General features: G+C 44.7%; 1 protein-coding gene across 4 annotated transcripts in view; it reads right to left on the bottom strand.

Moving 5' to 3' along the window:
* Positions 1–15636, bottom strand: part of ACACB (acetyl-CoA carboxylase beta) — a 155637-nt gene that overhangs the window by 12488 nt on the left and 127513 nt on the right. For all 4 annotated transcript variants that reach the window (XM_054445373.1, XM_054445372.2, XM_054445374.2 and 1 more), the window contains 9 exons: positions 14568–14771; positions 13259–13414; positions 9990–10112; positions 9290–9559; positions 8033–8130; positions 5631–5751; positions 3599–3709; positions 2590–2733; positions 1412–1532 (listed from right to left, as the gene is read on the bottom strand). In XM_054445373.1, coding sequence (XP_054301348.1) covers positions 1412–1532; positions 2590–2733; positions 3599–3709; positions 5631–5751; positions 8033–8130; positions 9290–9559; positions 9990–10112; positions 13259–13414; positions 14568–14771 — 1348 coding nt within the window. The remainder of the gene's footprint in view (positions 1–1411; positions 1533–2589; positions 2734–3598; positions 3710–5630; positions 5752–8032; positions 8131–9289; positions 9560–9989; positions 10113–13258; positions 13415–14567; positions 14772–15636) is intronic.

The raw sequence follows: 15636 nt of genomic DNA, 5'->3' as shown, positions 1-15636 counted from the left end.
TGCTAGCTGCTGGCTGCAGCTTCATAACCATTTAATTGGGAAAAAAGTTTCAATTTCCCAGAGAGACAGAGAGAGAATATGATGATGTCAATGACAGCCATCGGTGGGGAAGAAATGATGACTTAAATCCATGCAACAGCGTAAATGGCTGTGGCTCTGACCGGGAGGGCGCAGCCAGAGTAACAGGCATCTCAGGCATGGGAGGCCCGGCACCCAGGCATGCAACAGCCCAACTTCAGCATCTGCTGAGGACTGGCCTGACAGTGAGAAGCCGAACATTTTTTAATTGAGATAAGCAGCCCCCTCAGTGTTTACAGGCCAGAAAGCCCAAGAGAAATGAAAAGTGAGAGAAGGAAGCCACAGGGCTCCTTGCACTGGCTGGAGTCTAGCACGCTCCTGAGGGTCACCTCTCCTGCATTGCACAGCCGAGGAGCAGCCAAGTCTAAAGGTAGCAGCATGTGAAATTCTAGATTTGGGATATAGTGACGGGAGCAGCTCAACTTTCCTGTTGTGTTCTGGTTGCTCAGAATGAAATAATATACCTCCAAGAGAGAAACTCATCCCTTTCAGAGAAAGAGAGAATGTGTATGTGCAAAATGTGTGTGCATGTGCATGTGTGTTCACGTGTCCACATGCGTGTGTATGTGTGTGTGTGTAGGTATAGAAGAGGTAAAATTGGCCAGGCATGGTGGCTCATGTCTGTAATTCCAGCACTTTGGGAGGCTGAGGCAGGCAGATCACTTGAGGTCAGGTGTTCAAGACCAGCCTGGCCAACATGATGAAACTCTGCCTCTACTAAAAATACAAAAATTAGCTGGGTGTGGTGGCAGGCACCTGTAATCCTAGCTACTTGGTAGACTGAGGCAGGAGAATCACTTGAACCCAGGAGGCAGAGATTGCAGTAAGCCAAGATCGTGCCACTGCACTCCAGCCTGGGCGAAAGAGCAACACTGTCTCAAAAAAAAAAAAAAAAGAAGAAGAGGAGACCAAATTGCCTATCCTGTGTAAACTCACAGAGTTCCTTTGTAAGAGAGAAAGAAAGAGAGAAAGATGCAGTCTTCTCTTTGAAACTCTGATGTTTCAGCACTGAATTTTCTACTGATGAGACAGTGGGGCAGTTAGAGACCATGGAGCATGGAGTATCAGGGGAGGGAGACCTGGACCACCATTGCACCCCACCTCCATCTATTAGCTCAAGAAACTGGAGGCTGTTTCCACCCCTTCTTGGTCAATGGCTCAGGAAAAGCCTAGAGTAAAATCTCCATTTCTCTACTCTCCCTGCATTTGATTTCAGGTGTACCTCTCTGGGATATGAGAACGAATATCAAGCCTTCTACCTAAGTGCTCCTTTGTCTCAAGCCCTAGAAAGAAACCCAAGACCAGGTCCTAGGCAAAATACTTTAGAACTTACTTGGGTGAGGCCTTCCTGCAAGCATCCACCGGGGGTCGTAGGGAGCTCTGGATGGGAGGAATTCAATTTCTCTGTCAATGGGGTCAGTTGGTGTGATGATAGGGACAGGGCTGTGATTATCCTAAAAAAGAAAGCCAAGTCTCTGACTCAGTCTGTGGTGCTTGTCAATAATACCTCTGATCAGCACTTTGCTCCTCTGACTATGATTATGCCTGGTTATGCAGCAATATCCCCTCCCTAGGGCTCCTGAAGCCACTGCTCTGATTGGAAAATGCCAGATAAGGACTGGCCATCTCATGGATTCTTCTGAAATCTAGTTTATGAACTCCTGAGTGTGCTTCCTGGTTCAGATGGCGTCACTGATGCTGGGAAGTTACAGAAACACAAGAAAGGGTTGCTACTGCTATATATGGTCAGATAGGAGGAAAAACATCTTAAAAGAAAGAAAAAGAGATTGGTTGCAGAGAATGGTAACAGATGGCATGCAGATGGGGAAAAGGGGCACTTGGGAATACAAACTGACATTTGTGACTTGGGGTTCTTGGCAGAAGATCTGGAATGACCTGAACTCTGTAAACCCAACCTCTCAGAAATGGTTATAATGAAGAATGACAACCTCACTCATTTGTAAGGAATGTTACAGTTAACCAAGAACTGTGCCCACAATTGTCCCCTTCTTACTTTGGTGAGGACCTACCAAATGCTGTGCTTTAAATATCACTTCACTTAATCATCATGATAACACCATGAGTTAGGTGCTATTATTATTCTCATTTCACAGATGAGGAAACAGGCTCAGAAAAACTTAGGGACTCTCCCAGTGTCTTACAGCTACTGAGGAGGAAGGCAGGAATCAAATCCAGCCTGACTGTAAAGCTTGAAGACTCAGTATTATCCAATGCTGCCTCTTGTCAAGAGGCAATACTACCTCTTTCTAAAGGATTAACAGATAGCATCATTACAATGGCATTAGTGCCACCAAAAGAGCAAAGGACAGCTAGTACAGGGCTGGGCGTCAGAGAAGGAAGAAGGAGTAAGAAAAATCAACCCCAGCTACATGTGCAGTGCTTCCTGCTCCTCAGTCTCCCACACCACCCAGGAGGTGACAGGGACACAATTAGCCAATAAGCTTGATAATAGAGTCTTCCAGGTTCTAAGCTGCAGGGGGAGTACTGCACCTTTGGCATATAGGACAGCCACTCCAGGATGGTATAAACCCCCTCAAAGTCATCTGGCACGGTGATGTGGGAGACACCATTGTAATGCATGATCTGAACGCCACCCAGCTGGTTGTTGGATGTGTAGACCTCTCTTCCCAGGACCTGCTTTGACACAACATGGTTAGCAATGTCCTGCGCGGTGCAGGGCTGTACCACCTGTTTGGAAATCATCTCAGTGCTTCTCAATCCTGGCTACACATTAGAATCACCCGGGAGATTTCACAAAACCTGATGCTCAGGCTACATCCAGACCAATTATATCAGAATCTTCAAGGAATTAGTTTTTGTGTTTTGTTTGTTTTTTAGTTTCTAGATAATTCCAATATGCGGGCCAATTTGAGAACTGGTGATGCAGCTGACTTCTACCTTGACCATCTCAAAAGCAAAACCCTAGCTAGTGTTTCTGATTCAGCAGGTCTGCAGCAGGGCTTGAGGATGTGCATTTCTAACAAGTTCCCAGCTGATGCTGATGCTGTTGGTTCAAGAACCAGGCTTTGAGACTTTGGCTGGGATTTGAGCAGACATTAAGTATAGAGACTTTTCAACAAGGAAAATGTTTTAATACAGTGAAAAAAGTAGAATACAAAACTGCGTATTCACTATAAATTAACAACATAAAGACAGAAGATGAGAGGGAACTATACCAGAATGATAGAAGCTGCAAAATTACTTTTTTGGGGGGTTCCTTTTCTAATTTTCTGCAATGTGTAATGGCACTTTAATAATTTGTTTTAAAATGTCAGTAATACAGGGAGTTAGATCCACCAGAATAGCCTAAAACTAATTTTTTTTTTTTTTTGCTCACAAGGAGCCCAGATAGCTGCAAATTGGAAAAAAAGAGCTCCTGTATCAGTAGGAATGAAACCAGTTTCATATTGAGAAAAATCCCCCACCAGAGACCAATGGGAATGTTAAAATGACTCCTGGCCCCCAAGGATCCACTCTGCACAGGCCCCTTTTTGGTCACCTTGTTGAGAGCACTTGCTCCTGTAAGGATGATGTGGGAGTTCTCCACCTGGATCACTCGCTGGCCCAGCCTCACCAAGTAGGCCCCAATCCCAATGGCTCGGCAGGTCACCTGTGGAGAGAGGACCCCTTCTGAATTCTGGAGAGTGGCGAGGGACCCACCCCCCACAGCAGGGAAGAGTCCAGGAACCTGCTGGGACCAAATGGAAGTTATGTTTTGACCAATGGCAACCCGATTTGGAGCCAAACCACAGTAGAGGCAAAAGCCTATTCTTCGGGCCACTTTATTGAGCTTGGATTCCTATCTGGAAATGACATGGTTAACAAAGATTGCCGTAAAGACAAGCAGCAGACACTGAATGTTTCAGATCTTAAGAGGCTTGTGTGCAGCTCTTCTGAGCTTGGGCATTCATGGGCCATTGCAGCCTCTTAACAACCAAAAGGACACCTAGGAGTGCATGTAAAAACTGGTGAAATTCAAAATAAGGTCTGTACTGAGTTAACAATATTATGCCAATGTCAATTTCCTGGTTTTGATAATGTACTATGGTTATGTAAGTACCATAGGGGAAGCTGGGTGAAGCGTACTTGGAAATTCTCTGTAGTATCTTATAACTTATGGTGGGTCCTAGATGACTTCAAAATAAAAAGACTATACATATAATCTAGAAAACAAGCCCAAGGAAGATGCTTATGACCAACATTTTCCACTTGGAAACTGAAGATTCAACATTGCATGTAAAAATAAGGCCTTCCAAGGCAGTTTATCATTAAAGAGTACTATTATTCCTGCTGCTACTGCTGTTACAGTAGGTAGTTAAGCAGACATGAGCAGGGAAGGAGAGGAAGGCAACCATCAGGTGATAGTTAGGCAGTTGCTAAAGTGTCTCTCTAAGATGATTATTGGTCACAGCTGGCTCCAGGGAAAGGCAGTCTCCTGATAGATAGAAAACACCTGAAGCTAGTGATAAGCAGCTTCCCAATAAGATCTCAGGAGCTGGGCGGGTGGGCTCAAGCATGCACGCTAAGAGGTAAGATGGCAGAGTTTATCTGGTACCATGACCTTCTTCTAGGAACACTAGACTGGTAAAGGAGGAAAGCCTCAAGTGAGCATGCACACAACTTCAGTAAACACACTGTGCATGCGGCCCCTCCTAAGTGCTGGCAGACCACGTGCATGCAGACAGCCCACCCCAAGGGAAGAATCAGGGGAGAAGAAACACAAACCCTGGAATCATGCCAATGCATAAAACCCCAAAAGGGTTGGATGAGGCACTTGGATCTCTCAGGTTGCCTTGCTTGGCCCTCTTCCAAGTGTACTTCATTTCGTTCTTGCTTTAAAACTTTTTAATAAACTTTCACTCCTGCTGAGAAACTTGCCTCGGTCTCTCACTCTGCCTTAGACCCATACAGATTCACCACCACAAACACCACCACTACTACTACTGCCACTGCTAGTACTAGAATTACTACTAGTACTAGTACCCCTACTACAGTAGTACTACTATGAGAAACAGAAAACATTTTTGGAAAGGCCATGGGGATGGGATGGGGACTACTCCTTATATGCCAGTTAAAGTCAGATAAAAGTTCTTCTAAACATTCAGTACCTTGAAAATAAGATGAGATTGGACCCTGATTCAAACAAACCACTAGAAAAGGGTATTTTGAGATAACTGTTAAACAACACTGGGTTTCAATGATATTGCTGATTCTGCTGGGTGTAATATTAGTATTTCAGTTATGTTTTTAAAAAGCGGGGGAAGAGAGTGGGAGTCATTATCTGTTAGAGATCCACCCTTAGGTATTTATGGATGAAAAGACATGATGGGGGCTGGCTTTAAAATACTCTAAAACGGCGTGCAGGGGATGGGGGTGAGATGGAGGAAATAGCAGTGGGGTGGCATGTGGTAACTATAGGAGGTATGTGACGGGCACATGGGGCTTATTATTGATTCTCTCTAATTTTGTGACAATTTTAAAGTTTCTATAATGGAAAGTTGAAAAGTAAGAGAAAATAGAAGAAGACTCACCAAGCTAATGGTGACGATCTCTTCGTAAGCCAGAGAGGACTCCCCAGCAATCATGCCTGAGCCCCTCAGATTCTCCACGCCCAAGCCATCATCCTTCCCGATGATATCCGTGATCATGTATCTTCAAAAGTAAGCACAGGTTAAAGGCTGGGCTCTAGCCCCAAAAAATCCAAGGTGGATGCATTTCCCAAGAAGGGACTGACTGGGCAGCAAGGTGAGAGATTGGAAGCAGACAAAGCATCCAGAGGCAAAATGAAATTGGCATCTAGGACCCTCACAATGAGTGCTAAGATTTCTAAAAGGGCAAGTGCAGCATCAACAATCATCACCCTGCTCTGTAATCCCAGCAGTTTGGGAGGACGAGGCGGGCAGATTGCTTGAGGTCAGGAGTTTGAGACCAGCCTGGCCAATATGGCGAAACCCCATCTCTACTAAAAATACAAAAGTTAGCTGGGCGTGGTGGTGCACGCCTGTAATCCCAGCTACTCGGGAAGCTGAGGCAGAAGAATCGCTTGAACCTGGGAAGTGGAGGTTGCAGTGAGCCGAGATTGCACCACTGCACTCCAGCCTGGGTGACAGAGTGAGATTCTGTCTCAAATAAATAAATAAATCATCACACTGCTCCCATCTGTGAAAGGAAAATAAAAACTAGGACCACGATTCACAATACCAAAAGGAACAATTTAAGCTGAAGCTGAGTTGTGCAAGCTGCCTTTCCTTTTGTTTCTTTTGTAAGCAGATAGATACAGATAAAAGCTGAAATATCTCCACAGGTAGTTCCTCTATGTCCACCTTATCTTATAGAAAGTGCTGACTTACTGAGCGCAGGAAGAATACATAACTGACTTCCCCTGCCTGCGCCTTTTCTCCTGCAACATGTGAGTACCAGAACTTCCCTCTTTCCCCTCCAGCCTGCTTTTCTCCTTTAAATACTGAAGGCCTCCAAATCATCTTTGAAGAAAGGCACATGCCACAGACGGTTTCTATGATTCCGTGTTTTTTGCTTCTGGATGTGTCCCTAACCTTGGCAAAATAAACTTCTCAATTGATTGAGACCTGTCTCAGATATTTTTTGGTTTATACAACCAAAGATGTCTGCCTGTTCAGAGGCTGTCTCAGTGAAATATCACCGTCAGCCCATATTCCTCCAATGGTCTACAGAGAGATGGGGGTACACAGAGGAAGACCGTTCACAATCAATCAATCAAAGATTCCAGGGCCACATAATAAGAAACACTGTCCCGCCAGCCTCTGTTAGAGATTCACAATGTACTTTAGCATGTGTGATGGTTAATATTAAGTGTCAACTTTAGGATGCAAAGTACTGTTTCTGGGTGTGTCTTTGAGGGTGTTGCTAGAGGAGATTAACATTTGAATCAGTGGACTGGGAGAGGAAGACCCATCCTCAATGTGGGTGGGCACCATCCAATCATCCAGCTGCCAGCGCGGCTAGAAAAAGCAGGCGAAAGAAGGTGGAGTAAGCTGGCTTGCTGAGTCTTCTGGCTTTCATCTTTCTCACATGCTGGAAGCTTCCTGCCCTCAAACATCAGACTCCAGGTTCTTCGGCCTTTGGACTCTTGGACTTACGCCAGTGGTTTGCCAGGGGCCCTCAGCCCTTTGGCCACTGAAGGCTGCACTATTGGCTTCCCTATTTCTGAGGCTTTTAGACTCAGACCGAGCCACTACTGGCTTTCTTGCTCCTCAGCTTGCAGACGGCCGATCATGGGACTTCACCTTATGATCGTGTGAGTCAATTCTCCTTAATAAAGTCCCTTTCATATATACATATATCGTACTAGTCCTGTCCCTCTGGAGAACGCTGACTAATACAGCATGCTACAGGTACTGAGAAGGTCTGCAATAAAGACATTTCTGAGATCTCATTTAACCCAGTGTTTCCCAAACTCATCTGACTATGGAATTTCCCCCCAGCTTGTCACTAACATTGCAAAAAACCCAGTCTAGGAAATCCTGAGTCAGTTAATCCCACTACGAAAAACATAACTTGTCCTGGGAAAGATAGTAGCCTTTGAATGCTCTCGAAGAACAGACCTCTCTCTGCCCCACCCATACCTTCCCAGTTTGCCAAGTCACCGCTGCATCAGTTTGGTCACAAAATGTGAGCTTGTGGCTCCTAGGAGATTCACGAGAATCCAATCTCATTCTCCCTGCATGGATGTGCTATTTTTTGTGAAAGGAGTCACTCATTTTAGAATGACAAGGATGGATTCACCTTGGAGAGTATAACAAATGTTTAAGGCATCAGTGCCCCCAATAGGCATTGGTTCCCATCATACAAACACCACCACCCCACTGGAAAATATCGCCACAAATCCCAAGGAAAGAAGACAGCTGAAATTAACCACGAGCAAAATTAAGGAGCTACCTGATAAGTTATTTACCTGGATTCTCCTCCTTCCTCGATGTGTTTACAGTGGACGGAGTTCAGGGAGCTGATTCTGGTGTAGTCTTGGGGAGTCAGGTACAGGTATTTAAATCCCTTAAAAAATACTTTAGTGAGGCTATGAATCCAGTTCCCTGCACTGAAAGCCACTGTTTTTTTTTTTAATGTGAACATCGTAGGGATGGATGTTAATAACATGTTAGCAACATGTCAATGACACATTAACACATCTCATGTAAATACCGTATTAATAACAGCCATAAACTGAAGTTCTGCTTTGAGCTAAGCTCTCCTCTAAGGACTATCTCATTTGTATTTCTTATTGCCAGCGCCCCAACATGAAATTTTAATTTTCAAGATACACTGTTTAACCACTGTTTACATACTCTGTATATGTATCTATGTTAAAAAATATTTTATTGCCACCCCAAAAATCATTTTTCTGTCTTCTTGGGGGTAGTGGGCAACATCACCCCGGAGAATGCATGCTCTGAATGGAAAGGATGACTGTCCCCTGTCGTTTCATATCACAGAATGTGTGCGCTTCCCTCATTCATCTTGCCTTTTATGGCAAGCTGGTATCTATACAACTCCCCAAAGATTTTTCTTTTTTTTTTTTGAGATGGGGGTCTCACTCAGCCCAGTCTGGAGTGCAGTGGTATGATGATCATGCCTCACTGCAGCCTTGAACTCCTGGGCTCCAAGTGATCCTCCCACTTCAACTTCCCAAGTAGCTGGGGCTGACTACAGGCATGCACCATCACGCTCACCTAGTTTTTTCATTAGTAGAGACGAAGTCTGGCTATGCTGCCTAGGTTACCTAGGTTGGTCATGAATTCCTGGCTTCAAGCTATCCTCCCACCCAAGCCTCCTGAGTTGCTGGGATGACAGGTATGAGCCATAATTCTAAGAACGCTATGAGGCCAGGGAGTTGACACAATCACCTCTGCATTCTCAGTGCACACTGCATTCAGGAGCGCTCAGTGTATATCAGCTCAGGGTTTATAGACTTTTTTCATTATCCCCGTTAAGGAGCCTTTTTAGATCTTTTTTTTTCTAATCACCATCCCCCCCCCCGCCACAGTGAAATGTTAATATCACTGATATACTGTATGCCTGTTTATACACTACATGTATATCTGTGCTTTACACATAAGTGAGATTTTCTTTCACCTCTTGCAGGTGCTAGCACTCTCACTGAAAATATAGTAGTAGCTGAGCAGAATCACCCTGCCCCGCCAGCTTCACGACGTACTTTGTGGGGGTCTTCTGGGTCCACCCAAGCCACGTGGAACATGTGTTTGATCTCCTCTGCCATGCCAATACGGGCGCCACTGTTGGCTGCCACGTAGATTTTGGGAATGCCCTCTGCCCGGGCCATCTCGGATGCCCGCAGGTACAGAAGGTCCTCCCCAGGGCCAAAAGATCCAATGCGAAAGGTGATGTCGTTGCCGATGACGATCACGTCCCGTCCTTCCGGGTACTCCTGGGTCTTAAACCTCATTTTGAAGGCCACCATGCCCACCTGGAAAGGGGATGAATGCACAAGGAAAATGAGTTTGTTTCTTTGGGGGAAAACTTTCTATTTTATTTTAGTTATTATTATTTTTTTTAGATACAGGGTCTTGCTCTGTTGCCCAGGCCAGAGTGCGGTGGTGCAATCACAGCTCATTGCAGCCTCAACCTTCGGGGCTTAAGCAATCACTCCTGCCTCAGTTTCTGGAGTAGCTGGGACTATAGGAGCGCCCCACCACACACAGCTAATTTTAAAATTTTATGTAGAGACAGGTTCTCACCATGTAGTCCAGGCTGGTCTTGAACTTCTGACCTCAAGTGATCTACCCACCTTGGCCTCCCAAAGCACTGGGATTACAGGTGTGAGCTACTGCACCTGGCCCAAAAATATTTTTAAGGGGGTGACTCCAGCCAGGGGCTAGGCTCTGCTGAGCTATTACCTCATTTCCACCAGGAAGTCGGTTCATCTCCACCAGCTGGCCCTGAGAGTCCAACACTAATTCAGTGTATGTCAGGATGTCTTTGGGATACTTGTCTGGGGAGCTCCACAGTTTAAAGAGAGCCTGAGGAGAGAAGAGGAAAGAGAAAAAACGTGAAGTCATCAGTAGGGAAGAACTATCTTTCCCAGATAGAGATGATCTGTCATGATTCCAGGGTGAATTCTATAGTTCACTGTCTCTTTTTGAATCATGAAATATTTAAAGCATATTTAAATATGGGCACCCATCCAGTGGCTCTGTCAAATCTTGATTTTTCCATAGTTGTTTAAGGTTTTTGAAAGAAAGAAGAAAGATGCTATTGAAGCCCCAGCTCATTCTTCCTCCTAACTCCAACCCACAGGTGACCATTCCCTTGAATTCAGTGCCTACCCAGTCCTATGCATGATTTTTTTTCATTTTCCTTCATCTTGTGTGCATACATTGGAAACACACAGTATTATTTTGCACTGCAAACTTTAAATAAATGGTACCACACTGTACACATCCTTCCGCAAATTACTTTTTCTATTTTTTTTTTTTTTTCTCTTGTTGCCCAGGCTGGAGTGCAATGGCGCGATCTCAGCTCACCACAACCTCTGCCTCCCGGATTCAGTGATTCTCCTGTCTCAACCTCCCAAGTAGCTGGAATTACAGGGATGCACCACCACACCCAGCTAATTTTGTATTTTTAGTAGAGACGGGGTTTCTCCATGTTGGTCAGGCTAGTCTCAAATTCCTGACCTCAGGTGATCCACCCACCATGGCCTCCCAAAGTGCTGGGATTACAGGCGTGAGCCACCACGCCCGGCTGCAAATTACTTTTTCTACTCCTCTTTGTTTGAGAGATTTATCCATATTGATAAATTTAGCTCTGGTCTGCTGTTCAGTTTTCCATTCTCTGGATCGATAGATTAGCTCTGGTCTGCTGTTCAGTTTTCCATTCTCTGGATCGATAGATAGATAGATAGATAGATAGATAGATAGACAGACAGACAGATAGGTAGATAGATATCTATCTACCTATCTATCTATCGAGAGATATAGACATAGATATAGATATAGAGGCAGACAGACAGACAGACAGCTGGGTGTGGTGGCTCACGCCTGTAATCCAAACACTTCGGGAGGCTGAGGCAGGCGGATCACCTGAGGCCAGGAGTTCGAGACCAGCCTGGCCAACATAGTGAAACCCTGTCTCCACTATAAATAAAAAAATTAGCCAGGCATGGTGGCTCACGCCTGTAAAAAAGAGACGATGGATTTATCTAAAAAAGAGATGATGGATTTGCTTCTGGTTTAGTCATGTTTCTTCCCTTATAGCTCTTGAGGTCAAAGGCAAAAGGATACAGACAATGACATTCTTAATCATAAGAGTTTCCACTTATTAAGCGCCCACTGAATACATAAACTTTTCCAACAACTTTTGGTAGGTACTGTTATTATCCTTCTTTTACAGAACAGGAAACTGAGGCCCAGAGAGGTGAAGGAACTTGGCTAGGGACAGCAGGAAGCAAGGGGACAGATCCGGCATTCGAGCTGAGGCCTGAGTGACTCTAAAGAGCAGCTTTTCCTACTCTTTCGTATCCTCTATGCATGAGGCATAGGCACAGGTAGGAACAGACGCTTCCTGCCTACACTGGAAGGTCCTTGACCTCGGTTTCATGAACGTCATTCACTTGTTGATGGGGTTGTTGTTTTTCTTGTAAATTTGTTTGAGTTCTTTGTAGATTCTGGATATTAGCCCTTTGTCAATTGAGTAGACTGCAAAAATTTTCTCCCATTCTGTAGGCTGCCTCTTCACTCTGATGGCAGTTTCTTTTGCTGTGCAGAAGCTCTTTAGTTTAATTAGATCCCATATCAACATGGCACATGTATACATATGTAACAAACCTGCACGTTGTGCACATGTACCCTAGAACTTAAAGTATAACATATATATATATAAAAAATGTCATTCCAAAGCAATGCTGGGAAGTGAAGAGACGTTCACATCACCAATGTCAGTGGTTCAGGCTCCTTTAAAGCCCCTATGGCATAAACATATAACGGCATAAAAAATACTTGAAGAAAATGCACCCAAATGTTCTTTCAGGCATTGATGGTGGGAAAATTACATATGAATAAAATTTTATCTCCTCATTCTTACCTTTCCATAGTTTCCTATGTATACTTTAATCATCAGAAAAACATAACAAAACATTATTTTTTTGTTTTTGTTTTTGAGACAGAGTCTCGCTCTGTCACCAGGGCTGGAGTGCAGTGGCGCCAACTCAGCTCACTACAGCCTCCACCTCCCGGGTTCAAGCGATTCTCCTGCCTCAGCCTCCCGAGTAGCTGGGACTACAGGTGCCCACCACCACGCCTGGTTAATTTTTGTATTTTTAGTAGAGATGGGGTTTCACCATGTTGGCCAGGCTGGTCTTAAACTCCTGACCTCAAATGATCCACCTGCCTCAGCCTCCCAAAGTGCTGGGATTACAGGCGTGAGCCACTGCGCCCAACCCAAAACATTATTTTTTAAGAGTAGACTAAAAATTACTCAAAGGCAGTGACCCCCTCCTCTTTCCCACAGCTGTCTAGACTTCGAATGGTGCCTGGCAAGTAGCAGGTACTTAATAAATGACCATTGAAAAGACCAGAAGGAAACACATCAAAATGTTAAGCAATTTGTCATCAGAGTGTGGGACTAGGAATTATTTTTTCTTTGTTCCAACCTCCTTTATTTTCTGAAGTTTCTATATCCTATTACTTTTATCATTGGGATAAATTAGTCTTATTTGGAGAAAAATACTATGAAGTCGTTCTCAACACATTAATTTCTTATCCTTCAATGCAGACCTTGTTCTTTTTTTTTTTGAAGACGGGGTCTCACTCGGTCACCCAGGCTGGAGTGCAGTGGTGCCATCATGGCTCACTGCAGCCTTGACCTCCCAGGCTCAGGTGATCCTTCCTGCCTCAGCCTTCAAGTAGCTGGGACTACAGGTATGTGCCACCATGTCCGGCTAATTTTTGTGTATTTTGTAGAGATGGGGTTCTTCAACTCCTGGGCTCAAGCAATCCTACCTCCTCGGCCTCCTGAAGTGCTAGGATTATAGGCATGAGCCACCGCACCTGGCAAGACCTTGTCCTTTAGACTAGGTCTTTAGAAGGAGAATTAAGGATGGGCTTTGGTTCTGGTGGAGCCTGCTGGGAGGACCCAGGGGGTACTGTGTCTGAGCCGCCGGACTTGCCTGCCTGAACATTTCCGGGAAGTCATAGATGTAGGTGGTTCCCAGGGACTGGGCCTGGAATCGCTTGGCCTGGAGCAGATCCTTGGTGACGTAGGGAGTATTGATCAGCATCCCGTGCTGGGGCCCTTGCTTGTTGCCGAAGGAGTGAAACATGATCTGGACCAGAAAGGAAGGAAAACAGAGAGTGAGAGAGAATCACACTCCTCCCCCAATTTATTTCTGCCCAGTCCTCAATGAAAATGCAGGTGGGGGAAGCAAACCATGTCGCATGGCATAACAAAGTGAGTGCCTGGGCTAGGTAAAACTCTCTTCTTCACCACTGTGGAGAGCCAGAACAAGAAGGGACAACATGGGCTGTGTATACGCAGTTCCAAAAATACAGTGATCAAGGCATCACACACTCCCCACAAACAGGCATGCATGGAAACGCTGGTGAAATCCGAACATGGTCCGTGTTGGTGCAAACAGTCCTGTACCAATGTCAATTTCCTGTTTTAATGACGTACAATGGTGAAGTTCAACATTAACACTGGGGGAAACTGGGTGAAAATCCCCTGCACTATTTTTTTCTTCTGTACTAATTTTGCAACTGCTTGAGAGTCTTCAGTCTTCAATTACTCCAAAATAAAAAGTGCATAGACCAGGCACAACGGCATGTGCCTGTAGTCCCAGCTACTTGGGAGGCTGAGGCCAGAAGATTGCTTGAACCCAGGAGTTCAGGCCCAGTCTAGGCAATATCTCTTTAAAAAATGGCGTGTATATATATGTATATTTTTATGTACACACATAGGAATTTAAATGGCAGTCAAAAGAACATTTAATTCACTTTACAAAAGTCTGTCCTAGAACATAGTTGGGAAAGTATTTCCCTAAGTGAACCCATCTGAGGACTGCATTATAGTCAACCACAGCAGTGCACAACTTATCCCAAATATGGCCATATGGCCAGGTGTGGTGGCTCACGCCTGTAATCCCAGTACTTTGGGAGGTTAAGGCGGGCAGATCACTTGAAGTCAGGAGTTCGAGACCAGCCTGGCCAATATGGCGACACCTTGTCTCTATCAAAAATCCAACATGGCCACTGAATGGATTAAACTTGGAGGTTCACTCTCCTTCTTAGGTGAGTGAAAAACCAAGATTCAAAGGCTAACACATTTAACATAACACTCAGAGGGGGCTACCCCAACCCAGAATGACATGGGAGAGCAAGGCAAGACCGCCTCCAAATGCCATCTTAATCTACAAATTGATGGCCCAAGCAGCCTGCTTCTGCTTTGACTTAGACCCCCATGGCACAGGCCAGCCTTACATTTCCGGATCTGGAGTCAGTCACTTCTTTGTAGAGGCTGATGTCCAGGTAGTAGCCCGACTCATTGGTGATGAACAGGCGGATGGGAACGGCACTGCCGGTGGTGGTCTGGCGGATGTTGATCTTGACCTCAGCCTGCAGCACGCGGAGTTTCCACAACCGGCTGCCGTAGCGCATAACCATGTAGCGCACGGACTCCTCGATCTGCCCCAAAACACAGCAATTCCAGTTTCAGGGCCAAGACATCCCAAGGACATTTGCAATAGCGCCGATACTAATAAGAGGATGAGACATACTGACTGCAAAAACACCTGGGACATAGTTTGTATCCAACAAAAAGTATTAACTAATAACAAGCAACGGCTCTTGCTAAGCATTTAAAACTCTTTACCTCATTTTGCCCTCGTAAGTACTCAAGAGAGGCGAGCTTTCCTAATCCCTCATTGATAGAGAAGGAAACTGAGGCTGATAAGTGACTGAGCTAGTACTGCTACGTTACACTATCTTTACATGGCTTTGACTCAAGCCATTGCACTGCTTCCTTCTGGAACTACGTGAACTAGTGAGGTCAGAGCATCCACATGGGTCCCCTGAATCCCCCAGATACCAAATGGATGTACCAGGACTTCTCTTTTTAATAATACTATTGTATTAATTATTTTTAATAATATATATTATTAAATAATAAAAGAAAATATATTTATTTTAATATTTTATTAATGTATCAATATTAATATTAATTTTATTAATAATCTTAATATTATTTTATTTTTTAATTTTTAAAATTTTTAGTAGAGATGGGGTCTCTCCATGTTGCCCAGGCTTGTCTCAAATTCCTGGGCTCAAGCAATCTACCCACCTCAGCCTCCCAAAGTACTGGGATTACAAGCGGGGCTTCTTTCATTCCAGAATCACCACCACAAAAGTCTGTCTGCTCGTGAAGAGCTACCTGACAGGGAACACTCAGCCACAGACCTCACAGTCTCACGTCTCTCCCCACCCACAGGCAGTCCCCAGTGCAGCCTGGAACCAGGGAAAGGACAAAATTTTGTTTTGAAAGACGTTTTGA

This window comes from Pongo pygmaeus, chromosome 10, assembly GCF_028885625.2.
Source record: "Pongo pygmaeus isolate AG05252 chromosome 10, NHGRI_mPonPyg2-v2.0_pri, whole genome shotgun sequence".
In the NCBI taxonomy this organism is placed as follows: Eukaryota; Metazoa; Chordata; class Mammalia; order Primates; family Hominidae; genus Pongo; species Pongo pygmaeus.
Note: the sequence above shows the minus strand (reverse complement) of the source record. Positions and strands in the feature narration are given on the sequence as shown.